Source organism: Panthera onca, chromosome B3, assembly GCF_046562875.1.
Source record: "Panthera onca isolate mPanOnc1 chromosome B3, mPanOnc1 haplotype 2, whole genome shotgun sequence".
In the NCBI taxonomy this organism is placed as follows: Eukaryota; Metazoa; Chordata; class Mammalia; order Carnivora; family Felidae; genus Panthera; species Panthera onca.
Genome location: NC_138344.1, coordinates 17616124 through 17630410, shown reverse-complemented (window position 1 = coordinate 17630410; position 14287 = coordinate 17616124). Strand labels below are relative to the sequence as shown.

The 14287-nt window shown below is 38.2% G+C and overlaps 2 protein-coding genes across 11 annotated transcripts in view; one reads left to right on the top strand and one right to left on the bottom strand.

Moving 5' to 3' along the window:
* The window catches only part of TTC23 (tetratricopeptide repeat domain 23), a 105670-nt gene that overhangs the window by 1212 nt on the left and 90171 nt on the right, over nt 1-14287 (top strand). For 4 of the 10 annotated variants that reach the window (XM_060617770.3, XM_060617779.3, XM_060617776.3 and 1 more), the window contains exon 1: nt 8726-8854. The exons of 2 other annotated variants lie outside the window; for them this stretch is intronic. In XM_060617770.3, the coding sequence (XP_060473753.2) occupies nt 8803-8854 (52 nt within the window). In that variant the 5' untranslated portion in view covers nt 8726-8802. Of the gene's footprint in view, nt 1-8012; nt 8162-8407; nt 8680-8721; nt 8855-14287 lie in introns of those variants that run through there. 4 more of the 10 variants (XM_060617772.2, XM_060617773.2, XR_009605784.3 and 1 more) reach the window with 4 other exon arrangements.
* The window catches only part of LRRC28 (leucine rich repeat containing 28), a 180658-nt gene that overhangs the window by 155176 nt on the left and 11195 nt on the right, over nt 1-14287 (bottom strand). The window lies entirely within an intron of this gene.

Here is a 14287-nt window from a genome sequence, read left to right as displayed (position 1 = left end):
TTTTTTGAATGGCTTCTGTTATAGGGGGATATAAAATAATACAATAAAGTCTCTCAAAAAACTCATACTCTAGCTGGGAAATGAGGCTTAAAACATCTAAACCAGAACTTCTGGATAGCTCTTGATGCATAGATACCTATTGTAAACCACAGGCACTTCAAGAGTATATATATCAGTGTGACCTGAAACATTCAGAGGGAGCTTCACAACACGCTTAAGACCCAGTTTGGTCCTGAGCAGTGGGCAAAATTTCAGTAGATAAAAAAGGAGGGAATTGGCATCCCGGGTACTGGTTGAGTTGTTAGCAAATATGTGCAAGCCTGAAAAATGATGGACTCTGACTGCAGCAGAAGGTTCATTTGGGGACCTGTTTTGTGTGTGTGTGTTTTTTAAGCAAAAAAGACCCCCAAAAAGTTGCATAAAGAGTCAAAATTGCAGGAATTAAGGGGTTTGGTCCTAGGTTTTCAGAAGGAGTGAGACCTAATGAGAGTAGTAACTGAAGAAGATAAAACTGATAGCCTAATTTTAGATCGTTCCAAGAACAGAGACTAGGAATTAAAAGGACTTACTACTGTAAGTAATGGAGTACAGATTGGTTAGCAGCCTTGTAAGAGACTTTATCCAAATTACTTTACTTTCCTATGGTTGACTAACAAATCTTAATGCATTTCTTTGCATTTTTCTAAAGCATTTAGCTTATTTTTGGTCTAGTGGTACAAATATGAATTTTACTAGGTGTGGTGGTAGTTGTGCAATTAACACAATTAAAAGGGATCATTGTTCACATTAGATAAGTTCTTATTCCTTTTCCCTAGGATTTAGAACTATTTCTTGGTTCTGTTCAGCTGAATTAAAGGAATTTCAACCAAAGCAAAAACAAAACAACAAAAAAAAAACCCTTATGATCGAAGAACACCATGAGAATATGGGAGATATTCTTACTCAGACCGTAGGCTTTCACTTGACGTGTTTCTCTGAGACAAAACTAAATTCCATACACTCAGCTGCCACCAGGTACCAGATACTTTCCACAGTATTGGGCAAACAGGTGAATCAAGGATTAGCTCCCCCGATAAAAAGTAAAGTCCTTCAGAAACACCAAGCTGGATGTTTGTCTCCTGCCTCAACACTTGCTTCAAAGAATCCAAAGCTCATCCATCCTAGTTTTTTTTTTTTTTTTTTTTTCTTTTTTTCTTTTTTGAGAGAGAAATAGCATGAGGAGGGGAGAGGGGCAGAGGAAGAGAGAGAGAGAGAATGCCAAGCAGGCTCCACACTCAGCACGCAGCCGGACGTGGGGCTCTATCCTACAACCGTGGGATCCTGACCTGAGCCAAAATCAAGAGCAGCGCTCAACTGACTGAGCCTCCCAGGCATCCCCATCCTAAGTTTTTGATCAGTGGTTCTTAGTTAAATAGACAGAGAAGGAGGAATCTCTGGCTGTGGAAAATAATCTTTGAGACAAGGCCCCCTGCTGCAGATGACCGATGTGGTGGACCAAATTGTGCTCACCAAATTTACGCCAATATCTCATTACTCCCCTGTATATCCTAGCCCTCTTTGCAGTTCAGGGAAGAATGAAATGTTAGCACTCGTGACCTGTGTCACTTCTGGCCAATAGCGGTGAAAAGCTCATCCACGGTTTTCCAATCTCCCGGTGTGCCGTGACGCCTGTTAGTTAAAGCTTGGTCAGCTTGGATCTCTAAGTGACTTTGTGGATCATACATTCCACTCCCCACCCCCTACTCTGAAACCAAATGAGTTGATAGCATGAAGGAGCTAATGTTACCTCGTTTTAGCCTATCCAGTCGTGTCCGCCTAACTGTTAGCAGGTTTCCCCTTGGGACATTGGCATTTCATTTAAGTTTTTTTTTGTTTGTTTCTTTGTTTTTTAATTTGAGAGGGAGAGAACATGTGAGCGGGGTAGAGGAGCAGAGGGAAAGAGAGAGAATCTTAAACAGGCTCCACACTCAGCACGGAGCCTTACCCAGGACTCCATCCCACAACCCTGGGATCATCAGCTGAGCCGATATCAAGAGTCAGAAGCTCAACTGACTGAGCCACCCAGCTGCCCCTAAGTTTTCTTAAGTGAAAAAAGAATTTCCATACGGGCACCTGGGTGGCTTAGTTGGTTAAGCATCCAACCTCGGCTCGGGTCATGATCTCGGGGGGTCTGTGAGTTCCAGCCCCGAGTCAGGCTCCATGCTGACAGAGCCTGCTTCAGATTCTGTCTGCCTCTCTCTCTCTGCCCCTCCCCCACTCACGCCCTGTCTTTTTCTCAAAAATAAATAAACATTAAAAAAAAATTTTTTTTTGAAGAATTTCCATAATTAACTGAGTTTCAGGTATCAGGTGTTTGGAGAGAGAAATCACATCATGAAGATGGTTTTTCTATTTTTTATTTTTTGCTTCTAAAAATTATTTTATCAGATTGGACAGTTTCAGATAACAATATCTTGCCATAAGACAGTAAACTGATTTGCAATTTCTAATAAATGATCTAACATTAATTTCTGCACTAACACATTCAAATCACAAAAAGAAAATCCTGCCAAACATATTTCAAAGATAAATGTAAAATATGCATCTGTGTGCATATTATAAAAAGAAAAATATAGGTTTAAGATATCTGCCTTTCATGACTAACATTAAAAAAAAGGATTTTAAGAAAAGCATCAGACTTGCATGTTTTCTCTTTCTTCAATAAAGTTTTCTTTTTTTCCTTTTTTTTTATTTATAATTTATTGTCAAATTGGTTTCTATACAACACCTAGTGCTCATCCCAACAGGTGCCCTCCTCAATGCCCATCACCCACTTTCCCCTCTCCCCCACCCCCTCAGTTTGTTCTCAGTATTTAAGAGTCTCTTATGGTTTGCCTCCTTCCCTCTCTGTAACTCTTTTTTCCCCTCCTTCCCCTCCCCCCTGGTCTTCTGTTAAGTTTCTCAAGATCCACATATGAGTGAAAACATATGGTATCTGTCTTTCTCTGCCTATCTTATTTCACTTAGCATAACACTCTCCAGTTCCATCCACGTTGCTACAAATGGCCAGATTTCATTCTTTCTCATTGCCAAGTAGTATTCCATTGTATATATGAACCACACCTTCTTTATCCATTCATCAGTTGATGGACATTTAGGCTCTTTCCATAATTTGGCTATTGTTGAAAGTGCTGCTATAAACATTGGGGTACAAGTGCCCCTATGCATCAGCACTCCTGTATCCCTTGGGGAAATTCCTAGCAGTGCTATTGGTGGTCATAGGGTAGATCTATTTTTAATTTTTTGAGGGACCTCCACACTGTCTTCCAGAGCGGCTGCACCAGTTTGCATTCCCACCAACAGTGCAAGAGGATTCCTGTTTCTCCACATCCTCACCAGCATCTATAGTCTCCTGATTTGTTCATTTTAGCTGCTCTGACCGTCATAAGGTGGTATCTCAGTGTGGTTTTGATTTGTATTTCCCTGATGAGGAGTGACGTTGAGCATCTTTTCATGTGCCTGTTGGCCATCTGGATGTCTTCTTTAGAAATCTCTGTTCATGTCTTCTGCCCATTTCTTCCCTGGATTATTTGTTTTTCAGGTGTGGAGTTTGTTGAGTTTTTTATAGATTTTGAATACTAGCCCTTTGTCCGATATATCATTTGCAAATATCTTTTCCCATTCCGTCGGTTGCCTTTTAGTTTTGTTGATTGTTTCCTCTGCAGTGCAGAAGCTTTTTATCTTCATGAGGTCCCAATAGTTTATTTTTTCTTTTAATCCACTTGCCTTTGGAGATGTGTCAAGTAAGAAATTGCCACGGCTGAGGTCAGACAGGTTTTTTCCTGCTTTCTCCTCTAGGGTTTTGATGGTTTCCTGTCTCACATCTAGGTCCTTCATCCATTTTGAATTTATTTTTGTGTATGGTGTAAGAAAGTGGTCTAGTTTCATTCTTCTGCATGTTGCTGTGCAGTTCTCCCAGCACTATTTGTTAAAGAGACTGTCTTTTTTCCATTGGATATTCTTCCCTGCTTTGTCAAAGATTAGTTGGCCATACTTTTGTGGGTCCAATTCTGGAGTCTCTATTCTATTCCATTGGTCTGTGTATCTGTTTTTGTGCCAATACCATACTGTCTTGATGATTACAGCTTTGTGGTAGAGGCTAAAGTCTGGGATTGTGATGCCTCCCGCTTTGGTTTTCTTCTTCAATATTACTTTGGCTATTCGCGGTCTTTTGTGATTCCATACAAATTTTAGGATTACTTGTTCTAGCTTCGAGAAGAATGCTGGTACAATTTTGATTGGGATTGCATTGAATGTGTAGATAGCTTTGCGTAGTATTGACGTTTTAACAATATTTATTCTTCCAATCCATGAGTATGGAATGTTTTTCCATTTCTTTGTATTTTTCATGAAAATGGTTTAATTGTTCATCCAGTAAACTTATTTCTTGAGGCCTACTAGGTGCCAGGAACTAATGCATATGATCTATGTATTCATAGAACCATAACATTAATTTAGGGTTGGTTTTCAACATTTGGGAGTCTTTGCCACATTGTTTTGAGAATTAGAGCTGTCCTATCTTAGGAAAGTCCTGTAGTCATAGATATTTAAAAGCCAGAATTACACATAAAAGTGCATTGTTTATTCAGGCTTATAGCTACATATAAACCTGTTTATTCAGGTTTATAGCTATTTTTAATGGCTTTAGTGAAGTGTTATTTACATGTCATAAAATTCACTTATCTTAAGGATACAACTCAATTATTTTTTAGAAAATTTAGAGTTGTGCAAGTATTAATCACATTGGAATTCTAGAAAATTCCATCACTTTAAAAAGAACCTTGTGCCCATTTGCAGGCACTTCCCACTCCTACCCCAGGCTAGGCAATCACTAATAAACTTTGTTTCTGTAGGTTTGCCTTGTCTGGTATCATACTGTATGTGGTCTTTTGCATCAGCATAACGTTTTTGAAGTTTATCTATGTTATAGCATGTATCAGTATTCCATTCCTTTTTTATTGCCAAATAATATTCCATCATATGGACAATACCACATTTTGTTTATCCATTCACCAGTTGATGAACATTTGGATTGCTTTCAGTTTTTAGCTATTGTAAATAATGCTGCTATGAAGATGTGTACAGGTTTTTGTGTGAACAGGTGTTTTTGGCCTCTTGAATATATACCTATGCATGGAATTGCTGGTTTATGTGGTAATTCTATGTTTAACTTTATGAGGAATTACTCAACTGCTTTGTAAAGTGAATGCACAATTTTACTTTCTGCCAGTGATTTACGATTTTCTACACCCTCTCCAAAGCTTCTTATTGTCTGTCTCTTTGATTATAGTAATTCTGGTGGGTGTGAAGTGATTCTCATTGTAGTTTGGATTTTCATTTTCCAATGAGTAGTGATTTTGATTTTTTGCTTATTGGTCATTCATATATCTTCTTTGGTAAATTGTCTTTTCAAATATATTTTAAATGTTTTTATTTATTTTTGAGAGAGAGAGAGAGAAAGAGAGAGGGAGAGAGCACGCGTGTGGAGGAGGGGCAGAAAGAGAGGGGGACAGAAGATCCAAAACAGGCTCTGCACTGACAGCAAAGAGCCCAATGCAGGGCTTGAACTCACAAATTGCAAGCTTATGACCAGAGCAGAAGTCAGATGCTTGACCAACTGTGCCACCCAGGCACCCCAGGTCTTTTCATACATTTAGCCTATTTTTTCTTGGGTTATTTGTCTTATTACTGAGTTGTGTTTATTATTTTTGGGGGGTTGAAGTTCATTATCAAATATGTGATATATCTACAAGTGTTTGGAAACATATTTGCAAATATATTCTCCTATTTTGTGAGTTGTCTTTTAACTTTCATTATGGTGTCTTTTGAAGCAACAAAAATTTTTAATTTTCATGAAGTCCAATTTATTTTTTTTCTTTTATCTATTGTGCCTTTGGCATTGTACATAAGAAATCTTTGTCTAACCCAAGCTTATACATAGCCCTATGTTTCCTAAGAGTTTTCCAGTTTTAGCTCTTACTTTTATGCCTTTGACCCAGTTGGAGTTAATTTTTGTATATGGTGTGAGGTAGAGCTCCAGTTTCTTTCTTTTACATGTCCCTATCCAGTTGTTCTAGCATCATTTGTGAAAAGGACTATTATTTGCCCCTTGAATTACCTTGGTACTCTTGTCAAAAAATAATTGACCAGGGTGCCTGGGTGCCTCAGTTGGCTAAGCATCCAACTTTTGATTTTGGCTCAGGTCATGATCTCACAGTTTGTGAGATCAAGCCCCACATTAGGCTTTGTGCTTACAGTGTGGAGCCTGCTTGGAATTCTCTCTCCCTCTCTCTCTGCCCTTCCCTCACTTGCATGAGTGCTTTCTCTTTCTCTCTCTCAAAATAAATAAATAAACTTTAAAATAATAGTAATAATAATAATGATGATAATAATTGACCTTAAGTGTAAGGGTTTATTTCTGGACTCTCAATTCTATTCCATTAATCTACATGTCAGTCCTTATGCCAGTACCACTTGCTTTGATTACTGTAGCTTTGTAGTAAGTTCTTAAAATGGAAGTGTGAATCCTCCAACTTTGTTCTATTTTGGATTGTTTTAACTATTCTAGGTCTCTTGCATTTCCATGTGAATTTAAGGTCAAATTATACTCTCACAAAAAAAGGCAGTTGAGATTTTGATAGGGGTTACATAAAATTTATGGATCAACTTGGAGGGTATTGCTATCTTAATAATATGAAGGCTTCTAATCCATGAACATGGAATATATCTCATTTATTTAGGTCTCCTTTGACTTCTTTCAGCAATGTTGCATAATTTTCAGTGTACAAGTTTTGTACTTCTTTTGTTAAATATATTCCTAAGTACTTTATTCTTTTTGATGCTATTGTGAGTGGAAATGTTACCTTAATTTTATTTTCAGATTGATAGATATGTAATTTTTGTTTATTTTGTATCCTCTGATATTGCTGAAATTGTTTAATAGTTCTAGTAGGATTTTGTTATTGTTTTTGTTTTGTTTGGGTGTGTGTGGGTATCTCCCTTAGAATTGTCTCCATATAGGATCATGTCACCTGATAATAAAATTTTATTTCTTCCTTTCTAATCTTCATGCCTTTTATTTCTTTTTCTCACTTTATTGCACTGGTTAGAATATCCACTACAGTCTTGAATACAAGTGGTGACAGCAAACATCCTTGCCTTGTTTCCAGTCTTACAAGAGAACTATTCAAACATTCACCATTAAGTGTGATGTTAGCATTAGGGTTATTTTTAGTTTTTATTAGCCCTTTATCAGGTTAAGGAAGTTTTATCGTAAGTAGATGTTGGATTTTACCAAGTGTGTTTTTTTTTTCTGCATTTATTAAAATGATCATGCAGATTTTGTCTTCTATTCTATTAATGTGGTGTATTACATTAATGATTTCAGGTGTTAAACCAAATTTACATTCCGGGAATGAAACCCCCTTGGTCATAATGTATAATCTTTTTTATATGTTGCTGGATTTGGTTTTCTTTTTTTTTTTTTTTTTAAGTTTATTTATTTATTTTGAGAATGACAGAGAGCACAAACAGGCAGGCACAGAGAGAGAGGGAGAGAGAAAGAATCCCAAGCAGGCTCCACACTGTCAGCGTGGAGCCCAACTCAGGGCTCAAACCTGAGCAAAACCAAGAATCGATGCTCAACCAACTGAGCCACACCCAGGCCCCCTATATTTGTTTTTCTCATATTTTGTTGAAGACTTTTTGTGTTCACAATCATCAAGGGTATTGGTTTATTGTTTTCTTATTATGTCTTCATCTGGCTTTGGTATCAGGATAATATTGACCTCATAGAATGAGTTGTAAGGGATTTCCTCCTCTATTTTCTGATAGAATTTTCAAAAGATTCGTATTACTTCTTTAAAGGTTTATTAAGATTTGCCACTGGAGCCATCTAGGCCTGGGCTTAGCTTTGTGTAAATGTGTTTGGGTTTTTTGTTTGTTTGCTTTTGTTTTGTTTTGTTTTGTTTTAGAGAAAGGGAGAGAGAGAATCTCAAGCGGGCTCCACACTCAACATGGAAACCAATAAGGGGCTGCATCCCACGACTCTGGGATCATGACCTAAGCTGAAATGAAGATTCAGACACTCAATCGACTAAGCCACCCAAGTGCCCTGCTTTGTGTAAATATTTTAAATTACTAATATAATTTATTTACTTGTTATAGTTCTATTCAGATTTTTTATTTCCTTTTTATATGGTTTGGGTATTTTATTATCCTTCTAGGATGTTTTCCCATCTCAGCTTTTTGATGCCTCAGCTTACATAGGGGCAAGGTTGCTTTTTAACTAGTAGACTCTCATACAGTCATAATGGTTGTTATTTTCCAGGAGCCATGCCCTGGGGGCTCCTGCCCCTCCCTCAAGTTTCCCTACATCTCCCCACAAGTCAGCACCCAAAGGTTAACACCTGTAACAGCAGGGGACCTTCTGAACCTAGCTCCAGCATAGTTTCCATCTATACAGATTGGTTGGTCCTCCTGCTATACCAGTTATTAAGTTTTTGAACATCACCTCTTGGAAATGGAAGACTGAGACCCCACTTCAGACCTCTTCTTCCTCCTATTTGGATGTGGGGCTGATCATATACTTCAGCATTCTACTGGGCATGTCTGGCAAAAAGAATAGCATCAATTGATTGGGTATGTCTGACCGGCAGTTGTAGGTACTGATTGAGAGGCCTGGGAAGCTTCACCCAAGGCTGAAAGGGAGAGAGTGGTGGGTGGGGCCTGGGCTGATATCTAATGAAAATTTAAACCCCAGCTATGGCTATTACAAAGAAAAGAAAAGTGGCCGATGATAAGCATGAAGCTCCAAGTAAGTGAACTGAAGAGTCTGTCTTTGTGCTAAAAATGTTCCTACATGATGCAAGGCACATTGAAATGGACACGTATTTAAAGTGGGGTCATGGATTCAAATGTTTCCAGAAGCCAGGCTGGCTAATTGCTTCAGAGGTGCACATTTTGGTATTTAAACATCTCTGAAATTGGAATGCGTGTTACAATTGATAGCAAGTCTTAGTTTAACAGCAGTGTTGTTCTTAGTGATTATAAAATAGTAGTATATCTTATAATCTTGTATAAGTGATGGTTTAAATTAGATTCAATGTAGGAAATGAGTGGCAAGTGACATGGGCCAGGAAAACCACACCGCTTAATGTCAGCCTTTCACTTTGAAAGAAAGGTATGGTGGAGAGCCTGGGTGGCTCAGTCAGGTAAGTGTCCAGCTTTGGCTCAGGTCATGATCTCAGAGTTCATGAGTTTGGGCCCCACATCAGGCTCTGTGCTGACATCTCGGAGCCTGGAGCCTGTTTCAGATTCTGTCTCCCGCTCTCTCTCTGCCCCTCCCCCACTCCCACTCTGTCTCTCTCTGTCTCTGTCTCTCTCTCTCTCAGAAATAAAAATAAACATTGAAAACAACAAAAAAAGAAAGGTATGGTTACAGAGACTTATTCTTTTACAATAAGAAGCAACATTGGAGTGATGACTGTTGATGAATGGAAACTGCTTTGCTGCCTCCATGTCCAGGAGCAATAGGGAGTGATGGCACCTGGCACCTTACCTCCAGGACTTCTGCTGTTCATTCCTTGCTGATTGTTGCCTGTGATGACGTCAGCCCAGTGGTGATAGGTGTTCTGAGTTTTCATAGGAAGCCAGAAATCCAGAAAACTAGATCTTTACATCTATGTGAAACTTCTAATTTTAAAACACTGGCTTAATTGTTTTTTAACTGTCTGGCCAAAAAGAAGAAAAGTATGTGCAAGTTAGCTCCAGCCTGGGAGTGCCCGGATAATCTCTGTTTTAAGGATTTAATATTAAGAGGCAGCATTAGACAAACCATGTTTTACAGTCAAGCCAAAAAAGAAAAAAAGAAAAATCAACCCAATGTCAAAGTTTAACATTAGGTTCGAGGCCTGGAATAGCAAATATTACAGAGCATATTACTTACATAGTTTCTAAAATTTCATCTTTGCCTCTTCTAAATAAAAGATAAGAAAATGTGGTTAAATCTGTTGAAGATGTTACATTTCCTGGTTATAAAAACATATTACTTTTTAATTTTTTTTAATGTTTATTCATTTTTGAGAGACAGTGCAAGCAGGGGAGGGGCAGAGAGAGAGGGAGACACAGAATCCGAAACAGGCCCCAGGCTCTGAGCTGTCAGCACAGAGCCTGATACAGGGCTAGAACTCATGAACTGTGAAATCATGACCTGAGCCGAAGCTAGACACTTAACTGAGCCACCCAGACGCTCCTTTTACCTTTTAAAATGCAGTCTTAGGTTTCCAAAGCAAGAGCATTTGCTTCCCACTGCTAAAGACTGACTGGTCAATGAAAGTCAGACCAAATTATCAGAAGACCAGGGTCCTGATTCTGCCTGTGTGACATTGGGCGAGTAATTTAGCTTCTTTCAGCTTCACTGTCCTCGTTTATAAAATAGGGTTAGTCATATCTGCCTCCATACCTTACATCAAAGTGTTATGTGAATATCACATAAAGTGTTATGTGAATATCAATTATTGGTAGTGCCCAAATCACATGAGTAGTTGGGCCAGCACAGATTCTTGAGTCTCAGATTCCCGATCCCAATCTCCTGCTCTTTTTGTAAACTATAACACTTATTGAAGTGATTGGATCATCAGCCAATGGGGTGAACAGATGAGAAAGCTTAAGTCAAGAGGTTATCAGAAAAAAAGTCAGCTACCATCTTGCAATCAGGGATAGCACGGAGTTTCTGTACAGCCGTCTCTGTACAGTCTCTTTTAGGCAATGCGTAGATGTTGAACCGAAGGATTAGCCTTTCACAATTTTGAAGGTCTGCCCAGGAGTGACTTTTGCTGGGATTGACGGGCCTCTGTAGCGTTCTCACACAGCTTTCTCACAGACTGGCCTTCAGCTAGTTTCTTCCCTCATATTTTCATTCTATATTGCTTCATGAAGGAAAGAAAAGTTCCTACTTTTTTTTTTTTTTCTCTTGGTGAGAATGTAAAGCTCTAGTTTGGATTATCAAGAAGTGGCCACACTTTACCCTGGTAGCTATGTCCAGTCTTAACTCCTTCAACACTTATCTCTAGCCATCTCAAATCCTATTTGGATGTAGGCATGGAATAAGTTACCAACTTTTTTAAAAAGGAAAAAATATCATCTTTAAAAAGATGTCACTCAAGAACTAGTGATATATTTCTAACTTCTTTTTTATTTACTTTTTATTTTTTTAATTTTTTTAAAGTAAGCTCCCAACATGGAGCTTGAACTCAAGACCCTGAGATCAAAAGTCACAATGCTCTACTGACTGAGTCACCTAGGTGGTCCAATATATTTCTATTCTAAGTTGGGCATTCTTTGTTTAAATTTTTATTTGAATTTAGTTAACATACAGTGCAGTATTGGTTTCAGGAGGAGAATTCAGTGATTCATCACTTACATACAACACCCAGTGCTCATCATAACCAATGCCCCCCTTAGTACCCATCACCCATCTAACCCATCTCCCACCCACCATCATATGTTTATGTTTTGTTTCTTAAATTCCACATATGAATGAAATCATATGTTATTTGTCTTTCTCTAATTGACTTATTTCTCTTAGCATAATACATTCTAGCTCCATCCACATTCCTGGAGATGGCAAGATTTCATTCTTGTTGATGGCTGAGTAATATTCCATTGTATGTATATACCACATCTTCTTTATCCATCAGTCAATGGAATTTGGGCTCTCTCCATAGTTTGATTATTGTTGATAATGCTGATATAAACATTGTGGTGTATACACCCCTTTAAATCTTTATTTTGTATCCTTTGGGTAAATACCTAATAATACAATTGCTGGATCATAGGGTAGTTCTATTTTTAGTTTTTTGAGGAACCTCCATCCTGTTCTTGAGAGTGGCTGTACCAGTTTTCATTCCCACCAACAGTGCAAGAGTGTTCCCCTTTCTCCGCATCCTTGCCATAAGTTGGACATTCTTATATAAATTTTCTCCCACGGTCTCAAATTCAATCTGTCTGAGACCAAACTGATTGTCTTATCAAAATGACCATTCCCCTTTATCTCATTACTTCTGTCCATGGCATCACTACTTTTAGGTGTCAATAAATTTTCTCTGTAAAGGACCAGATAGTAAATACTTTATTTAGGCTTTGAGAGCAATAAGGTTTCTGTCACAACTACTCATCTCTGCTTTTGTACTACAAAGACCATATGTAAATGAATTAACAATGCTGTGTTCCAATAAAGCTTTACTTACAAAAGCAGTGGATAGTATGTGAACCATGCCATAGTATGCCATTGCCTATCTCGAGTTCCTGGATGAAAATGTCAGAGTCAGTCTTGACTGTCCCCCTTCTTTAATTTTTACATCCAAGCACTTCTCAAGTTGCAATAATTATTTCTTTCAGTAATTCTTCTTATCCTTCCCTTCACTTCCCTTCTCACTGCTACTGTGCACCTGAATTCATTCTGTACTGTACTCTGACTCGTTCAACCAGCGATAAAGGGCCACACCCACTTATTGAAGAGGTACCAGAATTTCTAGAGGGAAGTTTTAAGAAGCATAGAGAATATTCTAACTTTATTTTTAGGGAAAGTGCCTATTTTATCAGAATATAAATTATAGTAAGTAAAACCTGATGAAATCTTAGATGGTGGGTCATGGCTAAAAATGGTGGTAAAACATTGCTCAAATCTAGAATTTCCCAGGGTATGCAGTGTTTGCAATTGGTGATGCCTAATGTGATGTTTGGTGGAACACAGACCAACTTTTAAAATAGTAATACTTATGTTTTTATTTTAATGTATAGTTTATGGGAAAATATGACATCAAACCCATAATGTCACTGATTATTTATTGGAGTGAAGCTGAAGTATTTAGGTTTTAAAAAGTTGTAGTCCTAAAGAAAAAGTTAATATTGTAGGCAGAATGCAGACATGCTAACAGTCGTCAAGATAGTAGCAGACTGGGGCACCTGGGTGGTTCAGTTAGTTGAGCATCCAACTCTCAATTTCATCTCATGGTTCATGAGATTGAGCCCTGTGTCAGGCTCCAAGATGACAGCACTGAGCCTGCTTGGGATTCTCTCTCTCTCTCTCTCTCTCTCTCTGCCCCTCCCCTGTGCTCTCTCTCTTTCTCTCTAAACAAACAAACAAACATTTTTAAAAAGATGGTAGAAGATTAAAGTTTGAAAATCAGTGGCCACTCTGCCTGCTGTGGTTTCCATTATATTTGCCCACTAATTACCAGATCAGCCTTAGCACTTTGATTTTTCTTTCTTTATAAAACCTTCAGGGGCTCATCACTATTTGTCGAATAAGGTCAATCAAACTCTTGGTGTGCAATCGATGTCTTCTAAACCTGGGTCCAGCCTTTCAGTTTTCCTTTGCCTCCTGGCTTCCCAAACAGTGCTCAAAAAGTACCAGTTGCATAAGATTTAATGAGTGTTCCAGAAAAGAGGATTTCATGGTCCAAAAAGTTAGGGGAAGTGTTGTGTACTATATCCCTCTGTGGTATATTCTCAAGGAATTATACTACATTAAAGCCTTTGAGAAGACTTGAGGTAATGAAACTTGTTCATGTTTATTGGAGAACCCTTCTTTTGTGCAATCAATATTTGTGTTTACCAATTTACTTGATCATCTTTGTCAATAACCCTGTCTTCTAGATTGTGCATTAATGTCCTGTGCTTCTAGTGTACAAGGGAGATTGGTTTGGAAAATGCTGTCCTATATCGATATCCCCCACCCCCAATGCATACCCGTTAGCTATACTGGTTAGCTGTATACCCATTTTACTTTGCACTTCTGAGCCTTTGCTAATTATTCACTCTACTTGGGGTTGTTCTCTTCTTGTTCTTGAAATCTTCTCAACCAAGCAAGCTGATTTACCACAACAGTAATGGTTCCCATTCTGAAGTCTTACCACTTCCCCCTCTTCCAGCATTTGTACTACCCAGAATCATGGTAGTTGTGTACCTGATCTTTTTTCCTTCTAGATTTTATGTTTCTCAGAGTTCTTCTTTACCATGTAATGCATTGCTTATAGTAGGAATTCAATAAATATTTGATGAATGATTACAATAGGGTGAAACCTGAAATAACTTATCTGTAGTAAATAATAGAATTGGAATGTGAAGGATCTACATGGGGAGAGTGGTGTATGGGGAAGGATCTCTGGAAGGCTGGTATCTAGATATCTATATATCTGATATGTAGATATATATTAAACAGCTTTATTAATTGACATATAAAAGT